Source organism: Onychomys torridus, chromosome 23 (genome assembly GCF_903995425.1).
Source record: "Onychomys torridus chromosome 23, mOncTor1.1, whole genome shotgun sequence".
NCBI classification, from domain to species: Eukaryota; Metazoa; Chordata; class Mammalia; order Rodentia; family Cricetidae; genus Onychomys; species Onychomys torridus.
Window position 1 is genome coordinate 1,179,428 of NC_050465.1, and position 25,581 is coordinate 1,205,008.

Consider the following 25,581-nt stretch of genomic DNA (forward strand, 5'->3'; position numbering starts at 1 on the left):
TTTTCTTTTTTTTTTTTTTTTTGCAGTACTAGAGATTGATTCTGGGGATCTTATTGGGAATGATTTCTGAAGAAACTTTTACGTGTGTCTCTTGTTCTTGCTAAACAATGTGCCCCCCCCCCCCCATTCATTTGTGGTTAGTTTTGACACCTTGGCACTCTCGGGTTTCCGATGGATTTGCTGCATGTCTCCAGTTGGGTCGTAGTGAGACTGCATTGTTTAAATTATTCCTGTGAAATAATTCATCTCTAACTCCAGTTTTCACTCCAGTTCATGTATGAGGAGCCGCGTTCAGCTCTCTAGAACCCACTTAAAAGCTGGATGCACTGGTGTGTGTGTGTTTAACTCCAGAGTTAGGGGAATGGACACAGTTGGATCCCTGGAGCTCACTGGCCAGCTAATCTGGCTGAATGAATGATATTCAGGTCAGTGAGAGACACTGTGTCAAAAAAGAAGGTGAGAGTGACTGGTCCCCTCACACCAGGCACATGCACATGAGCATACCCACACATTCACACACACACACACACACACACACACACACACACACACACACACAAGACCTCCTTAAGTTTAAGATAAAAAATATTGTATAGTTTTGTTATATTATTACATGTTGAATATAGGTTCTTTTTGAAACAATACTTCTCAAGATTTTTTGGTGTCAAATAACTTTGATACCTTTGTGTTTGTTTGTTGTGTAGCCCTGACTAGCCTGGAATTCACTATGTAGACCAGGCTGGCCTTGAATTCATGATGATCTTTCTGCCTCTGCCTCCGAAGTGCTAGAATTAAAGGTGTGCGTAATCACATACCCCCAGCCCCTCTTTTTTCCCCTTAAAACTTATGGAGAACCTCCAAAGCTAGCTTTTTGGGTTAAATCTAATGAGATTTACCATTAGTTATAAATTAACACTTCAGACATTTAGAATATTTGTCCTTAAAAGTAGTAGCAATGGATTTATCATTATCACAAGCAACATATTTTTATGGAAATATTCTTTAAAATGAAAATAAAGACAAGGATGTAATCATGCTTTCCCTTCTTGCAAATGCCTTTACTCTCTCTCCTGAGAGTCTCCATTCTCAATTATTTAGCTTTTAGGTGTCATTAAAAGTGCTAAAAAAAAAAAAAAGCTGTACCCTCAGTGACAGCACCAGATGACATGCCAGTGTGGATGCAGCCCATCTCACAAGGTCCCACCTCCAGATGAAGAGCCACAGGCAATTAATGGCTGCAGAGAAACAGAGAATCAGTCAGTATTCTCCAGGGATAACTGGATAACAGAGTTAGGTAATCCAGTCCCTAATGCTCAGCCCTAAACACATATGCCTAGGAGCAACACTAGATGAACTCAGCAGATTCTGTCTGTCTGTCATATCTATCTATCTATCTATCTATCTATCTATCTATCTATCTATCTATCATCTCTTTATCTCTATCTCTGTATATGTATTTGTATAAATATACATGTAATAATAATTAAAGAAGGTATTTGAGGGAGTGTGGGGAAGGAAAGCATGGGGGGGACTTGAGAGGGAAAGAGAGGAGTAGAAATGAGGTAAATACAGTATTCACGTATGAAATTTTCAAAAAAATTATAAAATTTTAAAGTAAGCAAAAGGTAAAAAGAAAGATGTGTAGATGTAACCATCTTGTTAAATAAGAAACACAGAGCCAATTGCAGAGTTAAAAGCCAAGAAGTCAGAGCAATAGCTGAGAGCTGAAAACCTTACCCTTCACTGCTACTCTGTCTTTCCTCTCCACAAGAGCTACTTCCTGTGTTTTTCTCTTTTATATAGACTTTCTGTTCTGCCTTCTCATTGGTTGTAAACCCAACCACATGACCTCCTCATTAGTGTCTGTCTGTACAGACCTCCAGTCTCCTATGGTTGGTATTAAGATTAAAGGCGTGTGTCTCCATGCTGGCTGTATCCTTGAACACACAGAGATCCTACCTGGCTCTGCCTCCCAAGTGCTGGGATTAAAGGCGTGCACCACCACCGCCCAACTTCTGTTATGTTAATATGCAAATAAAATCACATTTCAGTACAAATAAAATATCACTATAAAAGTTGTGCCCTATTTTAACTTCTTTTAGTTCTATTATTAATTAATTATTTAGGTTAGCATACAAACTAACGGTCTCATCGTGGCATCTTCACAAATACGTATCCCATTTTTACTCGCCCCTCCCCCACGAGCAGGAGCTGTCTATCTCCTTCTACCCTGTGGGTTTCTGAACTCAGGCCATTATACTTGAGGGCAAGCACTGTTACCCTCCGACCCATCTCACCAACCATCCTGCCATTCATTTTGTGGTAGAAATTTGCTGGTATTGATCTTTTTGTCTTCCATTATTTGAGACAGTGTCTTTTTATATAGCCCAGGCCAGCCTTGAAATCACTAGGTAAGTACCTCAGTGGGTAAAGGAGCTTCCCAGGCAAGCCAGGCAACCTGAATTTGATGCCCAGAACTCATGATAGAGTGAAAAGAGAGAACCAACTCCACAAAGTTGTCCTCTGACCGCTACATGTGCTAATACTGTAGTTGGGGAGCTTCTCTCCAGGTGCCACCAAGCCCCCGCGGTCCCACAACCCACGTATAAAATAATCACTCAGACGCTTATATTACTTATAAATTGTATGGCCGTGGCAGGCTTCTTGTTATCTACTTCTTCTATCTTAAATTAACCCATTTCTATTAATCTATACTTTGCCACGTGGCTTGTAGCTTACCAGTACCTTACATCTCACTTGTCATGACAGAGGCTGGCAGTGTTTCTCCCCCAGCCTTTACTTCCCAGAATTCTCCTCCTCCTTGTCTCGCCTACCCAATCCTTCCTGCCTGGCTACTGGCCAATCAGCACTTTATTTATTTTAACCAATCAGAGCAACTCATTTGACATATAGAACATCCCACAGCATAACACTATAACAGTACTAATACTAAGTAAAATTAAAGAGAAAGTAAACTGCTGTGTAGGCCATGATGGTCCTCCTGCTTCAGCTTCCAGGATGCCGTGAGTACAGGCACTTGGACTAGGTCCAGCCCTCTTGCTTCTGTCATTGTGCTGAACATCATAATTTGTTTCTGTATGTCCACCAGAATAGAGTCAACAACATGAACAAACAGCTCCCATGTCTCATTGGGCTTCTGGGCCTTCCTTCCCTAGAGGATCCTCTCCCTGGACTCTGTCCCTGGGCAGGGAGCAGCTGCCACCTGAGATGTCAGGCATGGTAGCATAGGACAGCATGGTTAATAAGTGCTGGTTCTGAGCTGCTAGAAAGCCCCCCATCCCTGCAAGGAGGTGGGGAACAAAGAGGAGAGAAGAAAGCATGTGGAGCAATGGAGGATAAGCCATAGAGTGTGTGTGCAGGTAGAACGTTTTTCTCAGTCCTGGATCAACTACTTATCAGTTTTTTTCACACATGTACTGGAAGAAGAGGGTGTGTGGTTGTTTTTGTTTACTATTGTTGTTTTGGCATTTCCTTTGACCCAGCAGTCTAGAGATTGTCTTCCAGTTTTTATTTCTGTTGCTGTGATAACATACCCTGACATAAAGCATCTTGGGGGAGAAGAACTTATTAGCTCCTGGGTCTGGGTGACAGTCTATCATTGCAGGGAAGTCTAGGCAGAAACTTGAAGCAGCTGGTCATATCCACAGTCAAGAGCAGAGAGACATGAATGCAAGTATGCCTGTCAGTGCTCAATTTGTTCCCTACACTTAATGCTTCCCAGGATCCCCTACCTAGGAATTGGTGCTGCCTACAGTGGGCTGGATCTCCCCTTATCAATTAGCATAATGAAGACAACCCTGGATAGACATACCCATAGACCACTTTAATCTAGACAATCCTTTATTAAGGTTCATACAATCCTAGATGATTTTAGAATGTGTCAGGTTGACAATCAAAACTCATCATGTTGGGCCTGGTGGAGCATGATTTGAATTCCAGCACTCAAGAGCCAGAGGCAGGTGAATCTCTAAGGCTAGCTAGTCTGGTCTACATAGCAAGTTCCAGGCAAGTCAGATTACAGGTGATAACCTATCTCAAACAAACAAAGCCCAAGTGTCACAAATTGCATCACTATTTTAGATGTTTAAAGTTTCAATTTTTACTTCAAATTTTTTCTTTTAGTGGACCATCCTTCATGCCAGAAATTATCCAGCCATTGGTAACCTCTTGTAAACAAGTTTCTACTTCTCCATGGAATCTATCCCTTAGGGCAATCACAGAAGACCAGAGCAAAGAGGAGTCAGCCAACTATGAGCGCATGTTCAAGCACTTCCATGAAAATAAGGTAGAAATTGCAAGTGCCATCACGAAGCCGTTTCCTTTCCTTATGAGCCTCCGAGACCGCGGCTTCATCTCTGAGCAGAAGTTTCAGGTAAGTGAGGAGAATGAACTCAGGCCTGACAGTAAGCCTGCCCCCAACTGGATTATGGTGAACCTCTGGGTGCAGCCAATAGGCTGAAGGGCCTCCAGGGAGGAGGGACCTTCACTTCCTGGAAGTCCAAAGTGAGAGGAGAAGTGAGCATCACAGGAAACATTCATATCCACCTCTGCTGTAATGGGGCTGAGGTACATGGTGACAGCCAATGGTATAGGAAGTGGGAATGCTCTAAAGGGTGGATCACCTCAGGTTTCCTTGTGCAATGTAACAAAAGAAACTAGAACGCAAGTGGACACATCCAAGCAGTGCTTCCTTACAAAGCCTACTTATTCCAAATCCCAGAGCCTGCGAGTTTTGAAAGTCACAGGCAGATGGGTCCCATTAGAATAGAACGAGAAGTCATGCTCACTTCTGTCTGTCCAAATTGTTCCTGTTCTTCAGGCACCACTGAGGCCCTAGAAGGTAGTAAAGGTCGGTGATGGGGTCCCCTGGGCATAAAGAAGACAAGACCTGTCTCCTTTGTGTGTTGTCTTTGCCCTGTGGCCAGGATGCTCACTTTGCCGTCTTGAGCCCTGCAGACCAGTTCAGTCTTCAGGGAGTTACTGTCTGGTCTCCAGACAGCATCTCATGGCCTGTGAGGGCAACAGTGAAGCATCTTGGCCTGGCTCTTACAGACACAGCATTTGCTTATTCTTCAGAACTACTCTTTCCTGTCAACTGTGTGTCAACATCAGAGATGCTCTCAGATAAGCAAGGGTCCATTATTACAGGAGAATATGTAAGATGTCACCTGATGTATGCAAAACTCAGACACTTCACAGGAAATCAAATGGTGTTTGAACCAGCCTAAGACTCTTATAGTCCATAAATCCATTGTGACGTAATTCTTCATTCAATATTTTTAAGGATTCTCAAGAAAGATGTCAAAACCTGGTCCCGGTGGGCAGAGTGGTGTATGATGTCCTTAGTGACCTACAGAACAAGTTTAGCCTGTCACTTCTGGAAGTGATATTCAGCAAATTGCATCTGAAGGCCTATCCAGACTTAAATGAGACTCTGAGAAGCTTCCTAGATGGTAACTATAGCTCTCACCTGCTTTGTGGAATTCAAGACAGTTTCATTCATTCATTCACTCACTCATTCATTTTTTTTTCATTAACAGTTGACATATAATTTACTGAGGTACTATGACATGCCAAGCACAGGGGGAATGTAGGAAAGTCACATGGCCCATATAGTCAGGAGCTTACACATAGGCCAAGTAACACAGAGAGAACTGCTCAGCACGGACCCAAGTTTCTTTCTGTAAAACACACTATGAATGGTGAGTTTCCTTAGAAAGGAGTGGTTTCTCTGATACTTGCCCTCATATCCAACAATAAGAATTATGTTCCTTGTATCAGAAAATGTATCATTCAGTAGAGTCCAACATCAACTTCCTTCTTTGAAGAATAGAGAAATCACAAGGGAATTCCAGCTTGGGTCCAGGCAACAGAGAGAGTAGCAACTTAGAGTGTGAAAAGAGGGTGGACTTTTAGAACCAAGGGGCTGGCGTGTTGCATGGGTGTGAAGTCATCAGATGGGCAGAGAGCAGCCTCTGTAGCTCCCGCTGGTCCCCTGTGGCCTCACCTTTCCAGCTCCCCTTCCGCTGAAGGACTTTCCTTTCCAGAAGGTACATCATCATCCGACTTACTGTGATGTTTTTTGGGTTTCTTTTCCTTTCCCCCACATGTGCCCTGGGTCAAGTCTCTCCATCTGTGTCACTTGGTCACCTTGAAATGCAGCTCTGAAGGTCCGGAGTTGGTGTTTCACTCCTCACTTGCTACCTGGGGTCACTGGCAGCCACTCCCTATGTTCGCTTTCAGAAAGCAGGTTTTCATTTCACCCCACCCATCCTTCCTAGGGGAGCTCTGCTCCTCTTCAGGACTGTACTTCCCTATAACCAGAATGTCTTCCCTGACTCAATTCAAGCAAGTCTCTCTATCTCTCTATTCCTCTCTTTCCCTTTTTCTTCTTTCCTGCATCCTTGAAAGGTGTTGGCTTTCCCCCCTCCCTCCCTTCTCTCCATCCTTCCCTCCTTTCCTCCTTCCATCCTGTCTCTATAAAACTGTCTTTCTCCTCCAGAACCCTCTGCTCTTCTGTCATTTCCTGCCTTTGCTCTAATCTGAAATTGGCTTTCACTGTCCTCTGACAATTTTGAAGAGATACAAACCATGATTGCTACCTCCTGACTGCCTGTCTGTCTCTAACTTTACAGGATACCTGAAGGGCTAGCAGGTTGCACAGAAACCAGAGTCCAGTGTGCACCTGGATATATAACTGTGAGATGTAGCTCGGCTCACGGCTCACAATTGAGATTCCTGATTGCTTTTTTCCCCTTCTCACTGGTTCATGTCTACTTCTATTACCTACTTTGCAAGGAAATAGCAACCCAGCCGAGGTTCAGCACCCACTCAAGCCTTGAGCAGGCTGGTTATAGCTTGCCAAAATCTTGTTTTTACATTGAGTGGTTATTCAAGGTGTTTCTGCACATCAATTTAATTTATTTCCACAAGCTTACAAGTTAAGAGGGACAAATTCTGCTTCATTCCATTTTATATGTAAAGTAGATGCATAGATGTATGTAACTTTGTCAGACCAAAGTCAAGCAGGAGCAAAGGACTAGCCTCCCTCAGGATACACTGTGGTGATGTTGTGTGAGGCTGGCACAAGTTCTGGGTGGCTAGGACCACTGAACAGAGTTCTCATGGGAGACCTCAGGGACCTGAGGAGTGTACCAAACCTGATACAAAGGAAAAACACACAGAGAATTGGAGCCTGTCACATGGAGATAAGCGCTCTAGAGCCAAAGGAAGTTCAGAGATGCAGTAGGATGTGCTAAAGAGCATTGAGTCAACAAGGAAGAAAAGGACTGAGGTGTGTGCAAAGCTTTATATTGTAGAGGAACAGCATTGGAGACCAAAAGATGAGAAGAAAGTAATAGGGGTGAGCAGAGAGAAAAGAGACAGAGCAAGGCTCTGGGAGGGTGGAGGGGAGTGTCTCAGATGAAGTGAATTAATTTACTTGTGTGCTGAGTGCCATAACTCAGAAAGAGTGCTTGGAGGTTTCTGTCTCATCACATCTATTGATCATGGTCATGTTTCTCTTCAGTTTCCAACAGTCACAGGACTCCTCAGAGGATGAATGGAAGAGACGTTGAAGAGAGGCCCAGACTGCCAGGACTTGTCAGGGAAGGTGATTATGTCTTTAGATTACAAATTATCTCACTGATACTGTTTTCTTGTCTTTACCCTTTTCTCCTCACCATTCCCAAGAGGTACACACACACACACACACACACACACACACACACACACACACACACGCGCGCGCGCGCTTTTGTTCAGCTTGTGGTCGTTGTCCCCAGTGGGAGACAAAAAGGGAAGAAGGGTGAGTTCTTAATAGATGTGCTCCTGGGTAATTAAAGAGTACAAAGTTATAAAAATGAAGATTAGCGGCAGGGTCAGGAGATTCCTAAGCAGACTTGAGTTTATCGAAATCCATCTAGTTTTATATATAGTCATGTGTCACTTAACAATGGGGATGAATTTCTGAGAAATGTGCCATGAGGGGAGCTCTTTTTTTGGTTGATACTGTAGATCCCATCGATCAAGTCACTGGTCATATCAGCCTATGTGATGTCTGTCTTATAATGTGGTCCATTCTAGACTAAAATATTATCATGTGTCACTTGAATGTAGTCTCAGGATGGAGTTTGATAAGAAAGGGAAACATTTAAACATACTTGCTAGAGATCATATAGGAACAATGAAATGGGGCATTAGGAGAAATGTAATGGAAGTGGATATAAAAATAGATGATTGGAGAAGAGGTAAAACCTTGTATATAGAGAAAAAGACGGAAATGGAAAGATGGCAACAATTAATGAGAGAAAGTCAAATCAATAAGCTCCATAAATAGATGCATGGTGTAGAGACAGCAATGTGGGAAGATGGTGTTGGAGACGGGGCCAGGCGAGCTGATCAAAGAGGTTTGCAAATCTTGGAGGTGCAAACATGCTCACTCTTAGGCAGCGACTTGATACTCTGTCAGAGTCCAGCCTATTCACATCAGGTATGTATTCAGGTCATTACCAACTGTCATTCATGGTTTTTTTTTTTTTTTTTATCTCTCTTCAATGACCCAGGAACCTTCTTTCCAAATGGTTGCAGGAGGAATATCAGAAGTACAGAAGGTGATATAGATTTCAAGGGCCTGTTCTCTAAGTAGCTTTATTTCCATCATCACAGAGAAGAACCTCCATCCTCCATTCCTTTTACTCCCTTTCTTGTTCACCAGTCCATCATCCATGAATCCACTCACTCATGTACAACCATCTAGCTATTCATCTACTGCCAGTTTATGCTTCTGTCCATTCCTTCATCCATTCACTCACCCACATACCAATACAGCCATCCACCCGACAATAGATCCACCCATCTATCCATCCATCTACCCATTTATCCATCCTTTCAACCATCCATTCTTTTCTTCTCTCCCATCCCTTCTTACAGATGGCCAGATGTTCAGGTTTTGATTTTTTTTTTTTCCCAGGGGACACAAGCAGTATAGAAATCTAAATTCAGGCCGGTTGAGATTTTCTTGAGTATAGACCATACACCAAGAGAGGGAAGTTGAGAACCCTAGATGGGGCCATCAAAACTGGAGCTCTGAGAGATTGCCAGTTTTACCTAAATAGATATGGAATCCTAATATCACCCTTTGGGGTATACTGCTGAGGAGGACTGATGACCTTAACCTATTTTTCCCTTGGTTGAGCTAGTGTGCACATGAGAATACAATTAAAATTGAGAAAACTCCGGGGAACACTTTTGAAGAGGACTTGGCAAGGGAATCTCCTCCTTTGTCCACAGTGAACAAAGCCTTTTGATGACAGGAAAGGACGATGAAACAATGTACAGGAATGGCAGAAATAGAATGTTTACATTAAAATTTGAATTGCAAAAACCAGAAACAGCAAGCTAACTAAAGAGAACAGACTGAGCTAGAGAAATGAGAGCAGTGAGGGGAAAGAGCTAATCTCAATCATGAAACAAGGTGCAGAGTTTAAAATGTAGGGAAATTCTGTAAAGGGGAGATGCTACTAGATAGTATATGAGAGTCATCAACCCTACACACAGAGAACAGATAAAGAAGAATGAATTAAAAATCAAGCTTGCTGCCAAGCTTGATGACCTGAGTTCAATCCTCGGGACTCACATGAAGGAAGGAGGGAGCTCATTCCTGTAAGTTGTCTTTGTGAACTCCATGTATGTGTGTCATGGTTTGTGAGACACTCTCCCATCCCCAAATAAACACAATAACAACAATAACAATAGTAGTAACAATAAAATTGTTGAGAAAAAATTGAGAGCAAAAAATTGTCTTCAGGGAAGAGAGAAAACAGATTGAGACATTGAAGGGACTGAGTTACTAGCCAAAACTAACTTCTGGCCTAAAGTGAATGCATTGGCTGTGAGTTTTCAGATTGTGATGTCCCCAACTTTTAAAGTGGTATTGGAAAACATACCAGCGCAATCAGTTTCTCCCGGATATTCTTATCTGCTCTATCTGTAAGTTAATGATCCCCAAACTCAAAGCCCCAGACTTGCTTGCCTGTCAGCTTCCTCACCTGTAGGCCTGAATATCTTCATACAACTCTCTCAGAGACTCCTTTATACAGATGTTTTTCAAGACCTTCAGTGTGAGACACTTGCAAAGTTGCACATGATATCTGTAATGATAGTGGTGTTTCTGTTTCAGGGTGGGACACCATTTCTCCATCCTCAAGCAGGGTTGTTAATGACTGCCCCTCCCCAATGTAAACCAGTCTTCCATGTATCACCCCTGAGCCCTGTCCATTTTTTCTTTCCCAACAGAAAAACCAAATCAAATCTTTCTCTTATTTTAATTTATATGTGTGAGTGTTTTGCCTTCAATCTAACATCTGTCTATCTATCTATCTATCTATCTATCTATCTATCTATCTATCTTAATCTATCTATCATCTATCTATGTATCTATTATCTATCTATCATTTATCTATCTATCTATCTATCTATCTATCTATCTATCTATCTACCTACCTACCTATACCACATATTTGATTGTTGTCCAAAGAGGTCAGAAGGTGTCAAATCCCTTGGATTTAAAATGGCAGATAGTTGTGAGCTTCCATGTGGCACTGGGAATTGAACCTGAGTCTCCTGGAAGAGCAGCAGGCACTCTTAACCACTGAGCATCTTTCCAGTCCTCTCCCCCCCCCCCGCCCCCCAACACACCTCAGACCTCTTGTTTTTACCTTAGGACTTACAGAAACAGCTCTTAGTCTCAGATGCCCTTTCTCATTCAGTCTTGTTCCATCAAACTCATTTTCTCCAACATAACAAGACACTCAGACATGCACTTGGCATCCCTTACTCTCCTCTTTAGTTCAACAACTTCCTGCTGTCATAAGGATTGAGTTCATTTTCCTCCCTAAAGTTTCCAACGTCCTATCTGCCTCTCTTGTTCTTCAAGAGAATAGTTTGTATAAAACTTTCATAGTTACTTTGATTCCCTGGTTAATCTTGGATCCTTTGCCTTTTGTGGGAAACAATGAGAAATACTTGTGTCTCATTTTTGGAATAACCTAATTCTTATGGGTAGATATGTGGCTTCTTTATTCATGCTGAAGTAGTAATTACTGGAGAAAGACAATACCTTGCTCTTCCCACTATTTGTGTTACACGGCCCATGTTGTCATTTTATTGCCTTGTACTCCTTATTTTTGTATATTCCCCAAACTTCCTGGTTCCGCCTGAGCAAACTGAGGTCCCTCTGTATGGTTTGTTGTATCCTTGTTTCTCTTCAGCATCCTGTAGTCCTGGAAATTCCCAAATGAATGATGAGCAGGCAGAGGAGGTGCCTAGCTTCCCACAGTGCAACGGAGGAGGTGAGTGAGCCTTCATTTGCTAGTCAGCTAGTTAATCTGTGAGAGAGAAAGTGCCCCCCCAGCCCGTTCTTTACAGTCTCAGAGAGAAGAAATCATAGAGGCAGCAACAAGAGTCAGAAACAAAGGGGAATGAGATGTTCAGAGAGGGAACAGATAGGTGGCCAATCTTCTGTCTCTGGCGACAGAGAAGGAGTCATGTCAGCTTCCACTTCAGAGTCCCCAAACAGAGACATTCATTTTAGGAGACACCAAGCCAGTTGGACCTTCCTGGTTGTCTCAGATGGCTTTCCTGCTGTGATTTCCCTTGGCCATCTGAGTCCGCTGAGTCTTATTCTTTTTTACAGAAGGAAGTAGTTCTTGTGAACAAATGTTCGATGGACAAGAGCCCCAGGATGACTTACCCCCATCATCACTGAGACCTGAAGCAGGTGAGCAAGGCCCCTTGTGGCTGTAGCACTGAGATCACAGCTTTGGTACTGGTTGTTGCCATGGATCAGTCAGCTCCCCAGACCTACTCACATTCTCAGACAGGAGTCACCCTCCATCTTGAAGGGAGCAGGAGGCTCTGGAGCCTTCTTCACACTTCCAGTCTCTGATTTCCTGTTTTGCTGCCAGCTGGAAAAATCTTCAATGCTTGTAAATGCTGCTCATTTGATTAGACCAGGCCTATCCCGAGGCCTACTCTCTCTTAAGGCCAGCTCTGCCACATGACCTAAGCTAAGCACAAGATAATATCTTATCATGTTCAGTTTCCAGGATTATGGAAGAAGCTCTTAGAGAACCATCTTAGAATTCTACTTACCACTAGAGAGCTCAAGGCACCCCATAGAAAATTAATATCTGGATAAGTCACTGATCTTCTCAAGCAACATTACAGGGGTCATCAAACAAAAGTAGACCATGAATGGACTAAGACGTGAATGAGCCTTTAGGAGAGACAGAGAGACTACCCTAATTAAGCAAGGCACTTTGGGAAAGGGATGAGGGCCTGTATCACACCTAGTCAGGGGCTGGTGGCTCAGGCCAATTGTACAGAGATATGCGTAGGCGAACCTTTCAGGACCTCTGAAAGATGTCTGTGTTCGTTTAACCTGACAGTTCCTTTGTGGAAAGATCACATCCTCAAGGTTGAGTGGTTTTGTCAAAGAAAGCAATGTTCCCCAGAGAATGGTCTGACTGACAGCTACTGGTGGGGACATGGGGACACTGGAGACCTCCTCTCTTGTTTTATAGAGCTACTTGACGCACATGTGAAGTCGTCATGTCCCCGTCCCCTCCCCCCCACTCCGTTGTAAGGTGGAATCATTAGTGAAACCCTGCCGTTTATTAGGGGCAAGAGGTAGAGTCATTATGAGAGTACAAGAAGGAAGTGCAAGTTCTGTCATGGTAGATTGTGGCTTTGAGAAAATAACCCCATGATTAACAGTAAGAGGATGCTGGGTTATAGCGGTAAACTGTGTGTTGTCATGTGTGGAATACTGATGTTTTTGGGAGAAACAGGGTTAAAAAGAAACGTGATTGATTGCATGACAGTAGCTGACTCAAAATTACATACACAATGAGAAAAATTGCTTATTTCCCAGACACCATGTGTCTTTGTGAATGTCCCAAGACAGAGTAGGACCAAGGATCTTTGCAGTTTGGCCACTGACTGGTGGATCCACCTTCATTAGCTTTTGAGACTGACTTAGCTTGAGAACTTGTTAGAACTTTGTCTCCATCTTTTTTATTGAAGGGAGGGGTCATTATCTTCCAATATTCAGAAAGAATGGGAGAATCAGGAACAGACACAAGAAAAAAAGACTTTTTAAAAGTTGATGAAGCAAGAACACACAGAGAGAGTATTTACTAAATGCTGTACTTACGAATCAAGATAGTAACTTCTTTACATTAAATTGTATACAAATCTTTAATAACGTTGAGACTGAGTCACTTGACAATGATTCAGGAACACTATCTGAGTTGTGCACAAGAAGTCTAGAATGCATACCCGCAGGGCACTCCCAGCAGGCCTTCAGATGATCTTGATGAGTACACTGTACTTAGAAGCTAGAGATCATCACTCCTATGTCTGAAGCTGAAGGCTTGCTAAGTGAAGGCCATGCTGGGACTGGGAGACACTGTGTGTAGAGCATGTGACCACAGCTTGCCTCACCTGGAGCTTTGAGAAGCAGGTAGTTCAGGGTCTATAGACTTTGCAAAGCAAAAGTGCTTAGCACAGGTGGCTATGGGACCATCACCCAAGTGTTTAGAGGATGGCTGCTGCTGATTGGCTAAATTTCAAATTTGTATTGCTGCCTCTGATTAGCTAGATTTCAGAAGCATGGTTAATGATTAGGTAGTCATTGGCTAATTTGGGATGGGTTTGAAACTGGTAAAACTAGCAAAAGTTATCCTTTACTATTTTCAATGAATAGTTTTATTCCTCATCATAGAAGATAAGAACTTTAAAAACTTACTTACATGTAGCAAATTAAAGGTGGAAAATGGAAAATAAGGTACATGGTAGAAAGAGAATAGCTCCATTGGATCCTGGTGTGATTGCTAGAGCAGGTTTTGTTTGTTTCTTAGCTGTCATTTTTTTGTTTGTTTTCCCAGAAAATATCTCCTCTTTTGTTTCTTCCTTCAGAATCTAGCTTGCTGTACAGTCAGACAACAGTGCGGAATCTTAGTAGTCTGTCTCAGGACCCACAAACAGCAATTTTTTGGTTAGGATTACTATCCAGAACGCTGGATCACCAAGTGAAAACAAAAGGGGTCAGGAGAGCTTGCTTCTAACCTGCTGTCCCATGACAGACATGGTGACCATGCCTTAAAATCATCACACAAATGCAGTTCTGATAAAGGGGGAGAGACAGGAGGGGAAAAAATAAAAAAGAGGAACTGAAAGTCAGACAAAGGGAGAATGTAAAAATATTTTAGAGAAATAAGAAAAGGGAGTAGATCAATAAAGATATAAAAAGATCATTTGTCAGGTGCTTGAGAACACAATAGAAGTCCACAGTTCAAGGCTTGCTTAGGCTAGAGCGAGTTCAAAGCCATCCAGGAAAATTAGTTGGCACCATGTCTGAAAAAGGAAGCATAAAAGGACATGTGAGGGTGTAGCCCAGTGGTAGACTGCTTGTCTAGAATGAGTGAGGCCCTGAGTTTGGTCCCCAGTATTGCTAAATTAAATAATGAACCAACACCCACAATTTTGGCCCAGGAGCAGAGCAATCCACAAGTGGAAATGAGGCCTGTTCCTGTGTCATGTGTTTCCCAGCATACATTCGAGAAGACCCAGAAGCAAGGATGGGAAGTAGCCGAGCAGGTAACTAATAGATAAGCCTGCTCAAGGGTCATGGGTTAGGCATGGCTCAGTGAGTATCACAGGCTCCAGCTTGTGGTCCAGTCCATCCCTGAATTCAGTTCTCTGCATTTGCCTGTTGGGAGCTGGAGAAACCTTAGTCAGTTGATCACATGTGGATGAAGTACACGAAATGTACTCTTAAAACTGGCACTTATCTTGACTGCTCCCTTGATGTGCTAAATTGCACCCATTCTTCCCTGCCACCTAAGACAGCAGGTGGATCATCTGCAGCTGGATGACATTGCCTTGTCAGGGTCCTAGGAAGGACACTGTCGAGTGTGATCCTGCTGCTGGTGAGGAGGAAAGAGTTCAGGCAACCTAGTGTGCATTTCCAACCAAACTCCTCAAGTATGTCCAATAATTAATTAGAGCTTGCCCAGAAAATTTCCTACAAAATTCTATTTTATCTGTGCAAAAATATGTTAAAATTTAAAATGTCCCATTGAGGGTGGAGAGCCAAAATGACCAGGGCCTTCCCTGGATTCCTAGTTCTCAGTTCAGTGGCCTTGGGTTCTTTAGAAAGAGGAAAGGAATGACAGTTGAAACATTGGTGTAAGCAGGGCCTTTGCAGTGTGATTGGTCCCAAGATTTGTAACTTCTCTTCATTATTTCTTCCCTCATTGCCATTCATTGTTTTCTAGATACTGTGGAGACTGGAAACAACACTACTGTAGGAAAATCCAAGAGGAAGAGAAGTAAGGAAACAAATGAGAGTTTATGTGCTTTTGATGTTTCTGATAAGTTATTTACTGCTAGAATTATTGTTGTTATTGTGAGTGACAATGGGGTAGACTGTGGTGACCTCCCCCGAGTTCCTCCTTGTCCTTGGAACCTGTTATCTTAATGACAAAGATATTCCACACATATGATAAGTCATTGTCTTTGACTGTTGGTGTAGGAGTGATCACTCTGATTTTATGGATCTGAAGAAGTGGGGAACCTTCTTTGGATGGTGGCACATGCCTTTAATTCCAGCTCTTAGAAGGCAGGGGCAGGCAGACCTCTAAGTCTGAGGCCAGCCTGGTCTACAGAGTGAGTTTCAGCAGAGCCAGGGATACACCCTGCCTCAAAATAAAACAAAACAAACCAACAAACATAAAAAGTGGGGAACTTTTCTCAAATGCAAAGAGAGGAAATGACTGTGGAGGAGTAGTCAGAAGGATGCAATACTGGTGAGTCTGAGGGCACAGAAAGGGACCAAGGAACATGGCTCACCTTGAGAAGCTGGAAAAGGCAAGGAGAAAGGTTCTCCGCAAGGAATGGATGAAGGGCTGTGGACATCTGGACTTCAGCCTGGTGAGGCCCACATGAGATATCTTACACAATTGTTAGATAAACTTGTTCTGTTTGAAGTTACTGAACGTTTGGTCATTTGCTCTAAGAGGAGAAAGAGTGGTACATATTTTGCAATAGTCAGGGACTATGTAATAATGGCCATGACAGTGACTGACCACATGTATGAGAATGGTCTCATAAGATTGCTGTATGGGGTTGCAGGTGACTTAGTCTCTAAGCACATTGATGGCTGCACAGTGACAAAGGAGCCTGACAACACATTTCCCAGAACATACACCATCGGTAAGCAGTAAACAAGTCAGCTGAGAGTGGGATATGGCTCCACCACATTCCCAAATATTCAGAAGTAGCATTGAAATTAGGCAATGAGGGGAGACTGAAGATCTTCTTGCCTCTGCCTCCTGAATATTGGGATTAGAGGCAAGCCTCACTCAGCTGCAGGGCCCTTGAAGAGGAATTTCAAATGCCATGGTAGAAAAGTCTTGAAATGCCCCAAGCAGTGAACTGTAAGACTCAGTGAGGACTCAGGAGGAAGTAGAGAGCACTCTGGAGAAAACCTACATTCATTTAGTTTATTCCCACTTGAGTATTTGAATGTGTGGCCATGTTCAAATGTCTTTTACAGTTCTTATTTAAGATAAAATTTATAGTGAAAGGCATGAATCCTAAGTACACCCTTTGATGAATCCTGCTAATTAATTGCATTATTTTTACAATAAAAAATCTTATTGAGACACAGACCATGAGCATAAGCCTTTGAAGGCTTTCTATGCTCTTTCTGCCTGCTACCCATCAAGGCAACCACTTATTCTTCAAGGATGATTTAATTTAGGTTGATTTTTAAGTGCTTTATAAGTAAGATTTCCCAACAAGTTCTTTATTGTCAAGTTTCCATCCCTCCACAGAATGAATTGCAGTCAACTCACAGTGAGGAATGCAGTGCCAATTGGCAGCTTTTTATTGCTAAGGAGTATATATATACCCAACCCCGAACAGGACATTCTTTAGTCACCATGGACATAGATGGTGCCTCCAACATGGCCTGGGGACAGCTGTGAATCTGGGTTCCAGCTCCTTGCACCATGCCTAGTCCTTGATTGAGGAAGGGTTACTGAGTGTGGGGTGAGCATCCCATGCCCATGACCTTGACCGAGTGGCAGCACCTCAGCATTCTCAGTAGGGGAGAGCACACCAGCATGAGGGTCTGGCAATTCTGAAAGAATGTCATCAATGCTCCTCTTGTCCCCAGACCTCTTATGTGTGGGACATGAGTTCTGCTCCTATTTCCTTCCATAAAATCTACATGTCATTCTGGGGACTACACTCTCACCTCTTGTTCAGACCATCTCCTTTTCTCACCCAGATCTTCTATCCAGGGGCCAGAAAGAAGAAAGACAAAGAATTTCCTTAGATGGAACCAGAATTAGGCTGGAGTCCCTAGGTACCAGAACAGAAGCCTGAGTTTCAGAGTAGGTCCATGTGTCACCTGTAACTCTCTCCCTACTTCAGTCTTGACTATTATCCAGAAAGTCCTTTCTGGGGACTGTTTCCTGCAGTGAGCAAACTGCCTTACCCAAGTGTGTGTGCAGGGCATGAAGGTCAAAGAATCGACACTGGCATGTTTCCTATTTAAAAAGATAATAAACATGTTATTACGAGACTGCAAATGGTCTGTGACAGTGACAGATTTCTAGGGTCACAATGACACAGCCAGATTCAGCTGATCCATAATGTGGGTCGGCAGACTTAAGGCACCACCTAACCCCCCAAAAGGGTTTTGAAGTTCTAAACAGGATGCCAGGGCAAACTGCTTTGTAGTCTAGCTCAGCCCCTGAAGAAGGTGGGTCAAGGCCCAGCTATGGGCATAAGGCTATCCTCTGCAGGACAAACCCAGTGTCAGCCTCCATTACCAGAATGGGTGCTACTCAGTCATAGAGTATTTCCACAGTCCACAGCCCCTGGGAAAGGTAGCAGAACCTACAAGTCATGGCTTCTTGCAGGACTGAAGAAATATTCAGTCCAGTTGGTTGAGTTCTGCCAGCCTGATGATTGGGCATATCTGCTTTCAGTTCTGTGTAGCAGAGCAACTATAGTGTCAGATGACATGGGCATCAGCTTAGCTGACATAATTGAGCCATGTCCAGGTGAATCTTGATGGAATTTCTCAGAAATTGGTTTCTAGCTTGAAGTAGACCGGACAGCAGAAGTATCACTGTGTAGGGTGTAGGTGGAGTTTTTCATTGGGACCACTAGCCAGCTCCCAAATAACCATACAGAGACTTAATATTAATTACAAATGATCAGCCAATAGCTTAGGCTTCTTACTACCTAACTTACATTTTATATCAACCCATATTTCTTATCGACCCTCTGCCACGTGGTGGTACCTTCTTTCAGCACAGCATGTCCTTCTCTCTGCACCTCCTCAAGACTTCCCAAACTCCTCCCTTCTTCTCAGTGTCCTCTTAGTCTGGTCTCCCACCCAAGCTCATCCTGCCCAGCTATAGGCCAGTCAGCTCTTATTTAACCAATGAGAGAAATGCATATTTACAGTGTACAAAAGGACTGTTCCACAGCACCTCTGGGTGGAATGCTCATGACGTCTTTCTTGGGAGAGTAGAGCAGTTTTGGTGCTTCCTTTCTCATCAGCCCTGGAGTCTGTTGTCGACTCACCACAAAATGGGCATCTCAGGTGGGGAAAATCACAAGGCCTCCCTCCGTGGGTCAGGCTTTCACTTCCACCAGGTAGAACTATAGTCACAGGCTGCTCCCAGCCAATAATAGCCAGTGAACAACCAGAGAGACCCTGTCCCAAACAAAGTGCAAGGCAAGAATTGACACGTGGTGTTGCCTTCTGATCTTCACAGACATGCACTGGCACGTGCATGGCTGCACTCATTCACACACATGCACACACACACACACACACACACACACACACACACACACACACATGAATACGTATCAATGATCCATTACTGTCATCATTAGACTTTCCATTCCCTCAGAGCTATGGTCACATGAATTTGGATAATTCAAGAGAAAACAAAACTGTAACAAAAAGATCCTACTGGGCTTCCTTAAAGTTCCCCCACGCCCACCCGGACCCGTCCTGTGCTGGATTTAACATGTGAGGGGTTTCATGCTTTAACTTTAGAGAACAGAGGTTTTTTTGTTTTGTTTTGTTTTTTGTTTTTTTGAGTCAGAGTTTCTCTGTGTAACAGTCCTAGCTGTTCTAGAACTCACCTTGTAGACCAGGCTGGCCTTGAACTCACAGAGATCCCTCTGCCTCTGCCTCCTGAGTGCTGGGATTAAAGGCATGTGCTACCACTACCCAGAGTGATTTTTTTAATAGCGTATTTATTTTTATTGTATGTGCATCGGTGTTTGGCCTGCATTTTATGCTGTGTGAGAGTTTCAGATCTTGGAGTTGAAACTCCAAGTTTCAAGTTGTTAGCTGCCATGTGGGTGCTGAGTCTGAACCCGGATCCTGTGGAAGAGTACTCAGTGCATTTAACCACTGAGCCATCTTTTCAGCTCCAAGAATGGAGTTGTTTTTTTTTTTTTTAAAGTCTCTACATGGAAGTTGAGAGCATTCTTCAACTTCCAGGGTAACATGGTCTCTGGCTTGAACTTGCACAGCAGATACGTGCCCTAACACTTATCATCCAACCAGTCTAAGGCATGAGCAGGAATTAGCTTTCCATTCTTCAAAGGTGTTCAAACAAAGGTGCTTTCCAATAGCCTCCCAAGGCTACAGCCCAAGACACAGGAACAATTGAAATTTAGCTCTGCCACTGACCTCCGCATGACTACACTAGTTGTTAAGAATTTTGCCTCATTTCCAGGATCAGAAGTTTGAAAACAGTATCTGAATATGGCTGGCATATGAGGCATAGAGAATTACATTTTATGTCTCTAAATGATTAATTTTATTCTTTTTATTTTGAAGGAAAAAAGAAAGGCCACAACTGGTCAAGAGTAAAACAGAGGCCACAGACTGTTCGACCAACAAGTAAGCAAGCAGAGGGGCAGCTTGACAGCTGTTGAGTTTAGTAGGATGTGGCCTGTGACTTTCTGAGCCATGACAGTGTGTGTGTATAGGTGAGCTGTGAGATGTGTGTGTGTGTGTGTGTGTGTGTGTGTTGTATTCACACTTGTGCATATGGGTACACATACTTGTACTCACATGTGTAGGCCTGAGCAGGATGCTGAATGTCCTGCTCTCTCACTCTCTGCTTTATTCCCTTAAGAACTGTCAGTCAGCAAAGACCAGCAAGTTTCTTGTCTCCAGTCCCTTAACACTAGCATTAGAGGTGCACACATACGTATTTTTACATGGATGTTGGTATCTGAACTCAGGTCCTCATGCGTACACACTAATTGCTCTTAACCACTGAGCAACCCACCCTCTCACAAAAGTTTTATAGCTACTATAAGACATGGGCTAAGATGCTATAACAAGGGTCCTGATAATACAATGTCTTTTACAAGCGGTTTGTTTCTCGTACATGTGGTAGTCCAGAGGTGCTGTCATCCTCAGCACAATATTTTTATTGGTTTGGAAAAATGTTGCAAAGGATGAATGAGGCAAACAGGCTGCATATATGTACAAATGAGTGTATGTGCATGTGATAAGAAGATGCATATTTGTGAACATATGTGCCTATGAAACCATTCATTTTTATTTATAAATTCAGGCTTTTTAATGTAACTATTTATTTATCTAGAGAAGAAGATATACTTTGAGACAGAAAAATAATTGACAGTCCATTTTCACAAATGTTCATTGAAGGGCAGGTGAGATGCCTCAGTGTTTAATGTTGGCTACACAAGTCTAAGGACCTGAGTTTGGATCCCTAGCACCCACAGAAAAACACATGATGTATAACTCTGAAGGGTCCCTCGGGTTTGCTCACCAGCAAGCCTAGACACCAGCCACTTCAGTGAGTTCCAGTTAATGTCAGACCTCATCAACAGTTGAGGTGGAGAGCTACTGAGGCCTCCACACGCATTTAGACACGTCCACAGATGTACATACAAAGGAACACAACATGTACACACACATGCAAAAACGCATGCATTGGTTATATTTGGCTATTGGGATAGAAGTGATGTCCATATTTTTATTTGTGTTTTTAAAATATTGAACATGCTCAGCTTTGTCATTAGAAGTGTTCTTGATGGGGGGCGGGCGAGAGCAATCAATCTTACAAGACTTTGAAAAAAGTTAATCACAAACATATCTACATGGTGACATCTCCTACAATCTTATTCCTAAAACTTGTATATATTTACAAATAGCCCCCTGCCATCTGATTACCAAACTAGGAATCTTACACTCTTGACAATGACTCAGCTGTGCTGTTGATTTATATGTACATTTTTGTTCAAAAAGGAGAAAAAGTGGTTGCATCCATTTTTTGAATGCATATTTTGAAAACTGCATTATTCAGGCTGAGTTTTTGACAAGATTTTCATCCAAGTCTCTTTGTGTGCAGACAGATTTCTTTCCAAAGTGTTAACACAACAGAATCCTGCACATGCTGTAAGTCTGCCTTCTGCCTGGCCCATCACAGCTCTTTGTCATGAGCTTTCTTCCCAGTGTACAGAGAAAGTACCCTGATGGAACCAGGATGCCCCCCTTGCTCATTCCTATTGTCAGCTGTAGTTTGGCTCAACTCTGCATTTGCCTGTGTCTCTCCTAGATGACAGCAGAGCTGGTGGCCAGACAGCTCTCAGGAGAAAGAAAATGAAAAAGAATCCAAGACCCTTTGCCATGGCCAGAGGTAAACTGGCTTCTGTGGGTCTTTTCCCTTCACCCCCTGAGTACACACAGATTTTGTTAAGGTTTGGGGGAAATCTAAAACCTTAAAGAAGTCTACTCTAGCTTACTTGTAAATTTGAGAGCATCAAAATCTAGAAGCAAAGCTGTTTGGAGCAAGGCCGTGACTGTATTTATGTTATCAATCTTATCTGTCCTAGTTTTTTCCTTCCCTTTGAGTTGAACCTGATTTTTATGGAAATGCTTTTAACTTGCCCATTGGTTATTAAAATGTCTTGATGGGGTGACTTACAAGAAGAAAGCAAATCTACTGTCTTAGTCCTTTTCCTCCTTCCTTTTGGTGAGTTCTTTATTATCTAGAGCAGGCCCTGTGGCTTCCCAGCTTCATTTTTACAGCAACAGCATTCCACACTAGCAACTGAGTGCCCTTTCTGACCTGAGGTTCAACTGTTGAGACAGCGAGACCCTGTCTGAAAGAGCAAACAGCAAAGGAACAAACCTTCCTGTTTTCTCCCATCTAAATAAAGCACCTCCTCTCTTCAGCTGGGCAAGCCCTAGAATAGGACATGGAAACAGGGCTGGTAACCCCCGCACCACCACCACCCATTTTCAGTGTTCCCTAGACCCCTGCCTCTGTTCAATAGCAGCTGGTGGAAGCCCATCTGGCTTGGGGAGGTTAAGAGAACACGATGACCGGGGTTTATGTAGGCCGTCTTGATGGGCTTAGCTGTGAAATGATGCTGGAAGTAGAGGATGATCTCTCTCCCATGAGAGGCTCCCATCACTTCCACAGTAGGAAAGAAGAGGGGCCAGATACCAGGTTGGCCTCATTAAAATAAATTCAGCTCTTCTTCTGGGGCCTGGTTTAAGGGGCCCATTCTGGCCTGATCCAATCCCACTAATGTGCTCTGTGGTCACAAAGGTGGTTTGGCACGTTGCCTTAGGCTGTGTGTCCTTGGACCTCAGAAGACCAACTCAATCTGGTTGTCTGAGCCTTTCCAGGGTTTTTCCCCCCACAGGAAGTATGGCCTAAGTTCTGAAGAGACTGACCTTATTTGGCATCTGTTAAATGGACCCAACAATTGGGCCTTCTATTATAATGTTGAATAAACAGCAAGAAATTGACAAATCTGTCATACTTCTAAAGTTTAAGACTGGCCATAACAATTATTTTAAACTAATTTAAATCATATTTTGATTATGATTGTATTTATGGGTTTTGCTGTTGTGAGGGAGAGATGGAACAGAGTAGACAAATAGAGGAATCTGCTAGGTGCCCATCATCTCCTTTCCCTGCTCATCCAGTCAGTGCTCAAATGGGGAGTTAAGAGGACCAGCTTTGGCTACCATCTTTAGTTAAAACAGAACAGCTAGACAGCTCCTGTTTGATGGTCATGTAGCAATCAGTGGTGGTCACTAGAGTGAGAATCAGGACAGTTTAATCAAAGCCAAATAAAATATTTGTCATTATGTATCCAACATGCCACTTGTAAGAAAGACTTAGAAGCTAGAGAACTGAGGAGCAAAATGTCCCAAGTGTTAAAAAAAAATGACCCCCAAAGAGAGGAGGGGGCATGTGCACCTGCAAAGTGAGATAGAAGAGGACATCTTCTTTTTCAGTTCCAAGAAAGCGCAGATATGAGAATGCAGATTTCAGCCCTAAGCTCCTTCCTGTGACATGTGGTAACATGAAGGGAGTGTTACACAAGGATGAATTCAAGCAAGGTGAGTTTCATTGTTTTTAATTTACAAGTGCTAATTTAAAAAAAATCACAAGCAATAACAGAATTACATAAGGAATGGGGGTTTAGCATGGCTTGAAAACAGGAAAGGATCCTAACATGTTATTTTCACACTTGGAGAAACCATACTTAACAGATGGTCACAACAACATTGATGTAGCTATGAGATGCTCAGAGAACAAGTGAGAAGCCCATGAACTTCCATCCATAGATGGAAACTAATGTATATTTTCCTTCCAGTCAGACATAAATGGAAAGAGACCTTCAGTCTTTGCCTCTACATCCCTGGATCGTCAGAACCAGGGCAGACACTTGTCATGGTGAGACCATCACAAGATTGAGAATCAGAGAATCCAAATTCTAGACTCAGCTTTGCCAAGTGTGATGGTCTCATTCTGTAGAGGGGGAGGAGCTTTCTGAGCATGAAATTTCACATTTTTAAAGTAGCATCCATAATATAAAGCTAGACCCATGATATATCCATAAGGATTAATTTATATTGTTGGTAGAACATATTTTGCCATCATACACCATAAAGGTTTGCAAAACAAAATTACTATGATGGACTTCATCTCAGATCTCTCTTACTATGAGCTTGTGGATGTCAGTTGACAGAAATACATTGTCACTATTTTTAACAGCTTTACTGAGTTATAATTCATATACCATATAATTCAGCACTTAGAGTCTATGATCAATGGGGTGTTTGTCTTTGGTACATTAGAAAAAATTACCATGGGAACATATTTGTCCCCTCTGTATATTTAGTAGTTGATGCGCATTCCCACTTCACTCTACTGAGCACTCAGCCACCCAATTCCTGTCCTATAAATCTGCCTACTGTGCACATGTCGGACAAATGACATCTTGTAATGTATGTCACTTGTGACTGCCTGCTTTAACTTAGCACAATGATATCAGGCCTCATCTGTGTAGGTTATGCAATGTGTTTTTAGCTCACAAATAATTTCATATTCCATTGTATGACTATATCACACTTTCTTTGTTCTTCAGTTTGCACAACTATGCCTTTGGCTATAATGAATAATGCTGTTTTGATAATTTGTGTACACCATTTATGTGATATAAACACTCAGTTTGAGGCACATACACAGAAGTAGAAATGCTGGGTCATATGATGATTATATGTTGAACTCAGTAATGAATCACCAAGATGTTTTTGGTGGTGGCTACACTGTTTTATATTCCCACCAGCAGTACAGGAGACTTCTAATTTCCCTGTAATAAATAGCTGCTATTTCTTCTTGTTTTTATTATGGTCATCTTGGTGGGACGTGAAACTATGCTGTTGTGATTTTGTTTGCATTTTCTAAAAATGAAGATACCAAACATATGACTCCAGCTGCAACAATGGACAAGCTTCTGTTCAGTAGTCTCATTAAATTGGGTAGACAATGATGTCACAGAACTCTCAAGTTTGCAGAAACCACCTGCAGCCTCAGCTCTAAACTGAGGACTCCCCCTCCACCTTACCTGGGGCTGCCTGAGACTCTGGCTATTCTCCAGCCCAAGAGCTCAACATCAGGTTGAAATCCACTCACTCTGTGGAGTCAATCACTAGCTTGTCCTTGTCTAATGACCCTGAAGTGGTTTTAAAAGGTGTCTGTTGGTGGTGATAGTCATTTTCTTTAGGCATCAAAAATCAAAGAAACAGAAAAGTCTCCAGCAAAACCCTTTAGGGAACTCCAGGGCTTAGCTGGCACTCCTGAAGCCAGAGAGGAGACCCAACTCTTCTGCTATTGACTTTGAGTATAATTTGGGTGGATCCAGCTCAGTGTGGTAGGAGGCCATGAATCTGAGCACTAGGGACAATGCAGGCTCACAATCAGCCTACTGTGGTCTTACAGGGATCTCCATGAAGTCCATACAGAGTGAGGGTGGGGACTGGTACACACCCCCTGAGTTTGAAATCCTGGGAGGCCATGGACGATCAAAGAACTGGAAATTGAGTCTGCGCTGCTACAATTTGCCCCTGAAATCGCTGATTCAGGTATTGCAGTTCGGGGGAGAAGGGGA

The 25,581-nt window shown here is 42.8% G+C and overlaps 1 protein-coding gene across 2 annotated transcripts in view; it reads left to right on the forward strand.

Moving 5' to 3' along the window:
* Nucleotides 1-25,581, forward strand: part of LOC118573137 (nuclear body protein SP140-like) — a 49,856-nt gene that overhangs the window by 5,019 nt on the left and 19,256 nt on the right. For both annotated transcript variants that reach the window (XM_036173265.1, XM_036173264.1), the window contains exons 2-12: nucleotides 4,231-4,393; nucleotides 5,306-5,474; nucleotides 7,550-7,633; nucleotides 11,292-11,372; nucleotides 11,717-11,800; nucleotides 14,578-14,682; nucleotides 15,363-15,416; nucleotides 19,970-20,032; nucleotides 21,726-21,806; nucleotides 23,423-23,527; nucleotides 25,413-25,555. In XM_036173265.1, coding sequence (XP_036029158.1) covers nucleotides 4,280-4,393; nucleotides 5,306-5,474; nucleotides 7,550-7,633; nucleotides 11,292-11,372; nucleotides 11,717-11,800; nucleotides 14,578-14,682; nucleotides 15,363-15,416; nucleotides 19,970-20,032; nucleotides 21,726-21,806; nucleotides 23,423-23,527; nucleotides 25,413-25,555 — 1,083 coding nt within the window. In that variant the 5' untranslated portion in view covers nucleotides 4,231-4,279. The remainder of the gene's footprint in view (nucleotides 1-4,230; nucleotides 4,394-5,305; nucleotides 5,475-7,549; nucleotides 7,634-11,291; nucleotides 11,373-11,716; nucleotides 11,801-14,577; nucleotides 14,683-15,362; nucleotides 15,417-19,969; nucleotides 20,033-21,725; nucleotides 21,807-23,422; nucleotides 23,528-25,412; nucleotides 25,556-25,581) is intronic.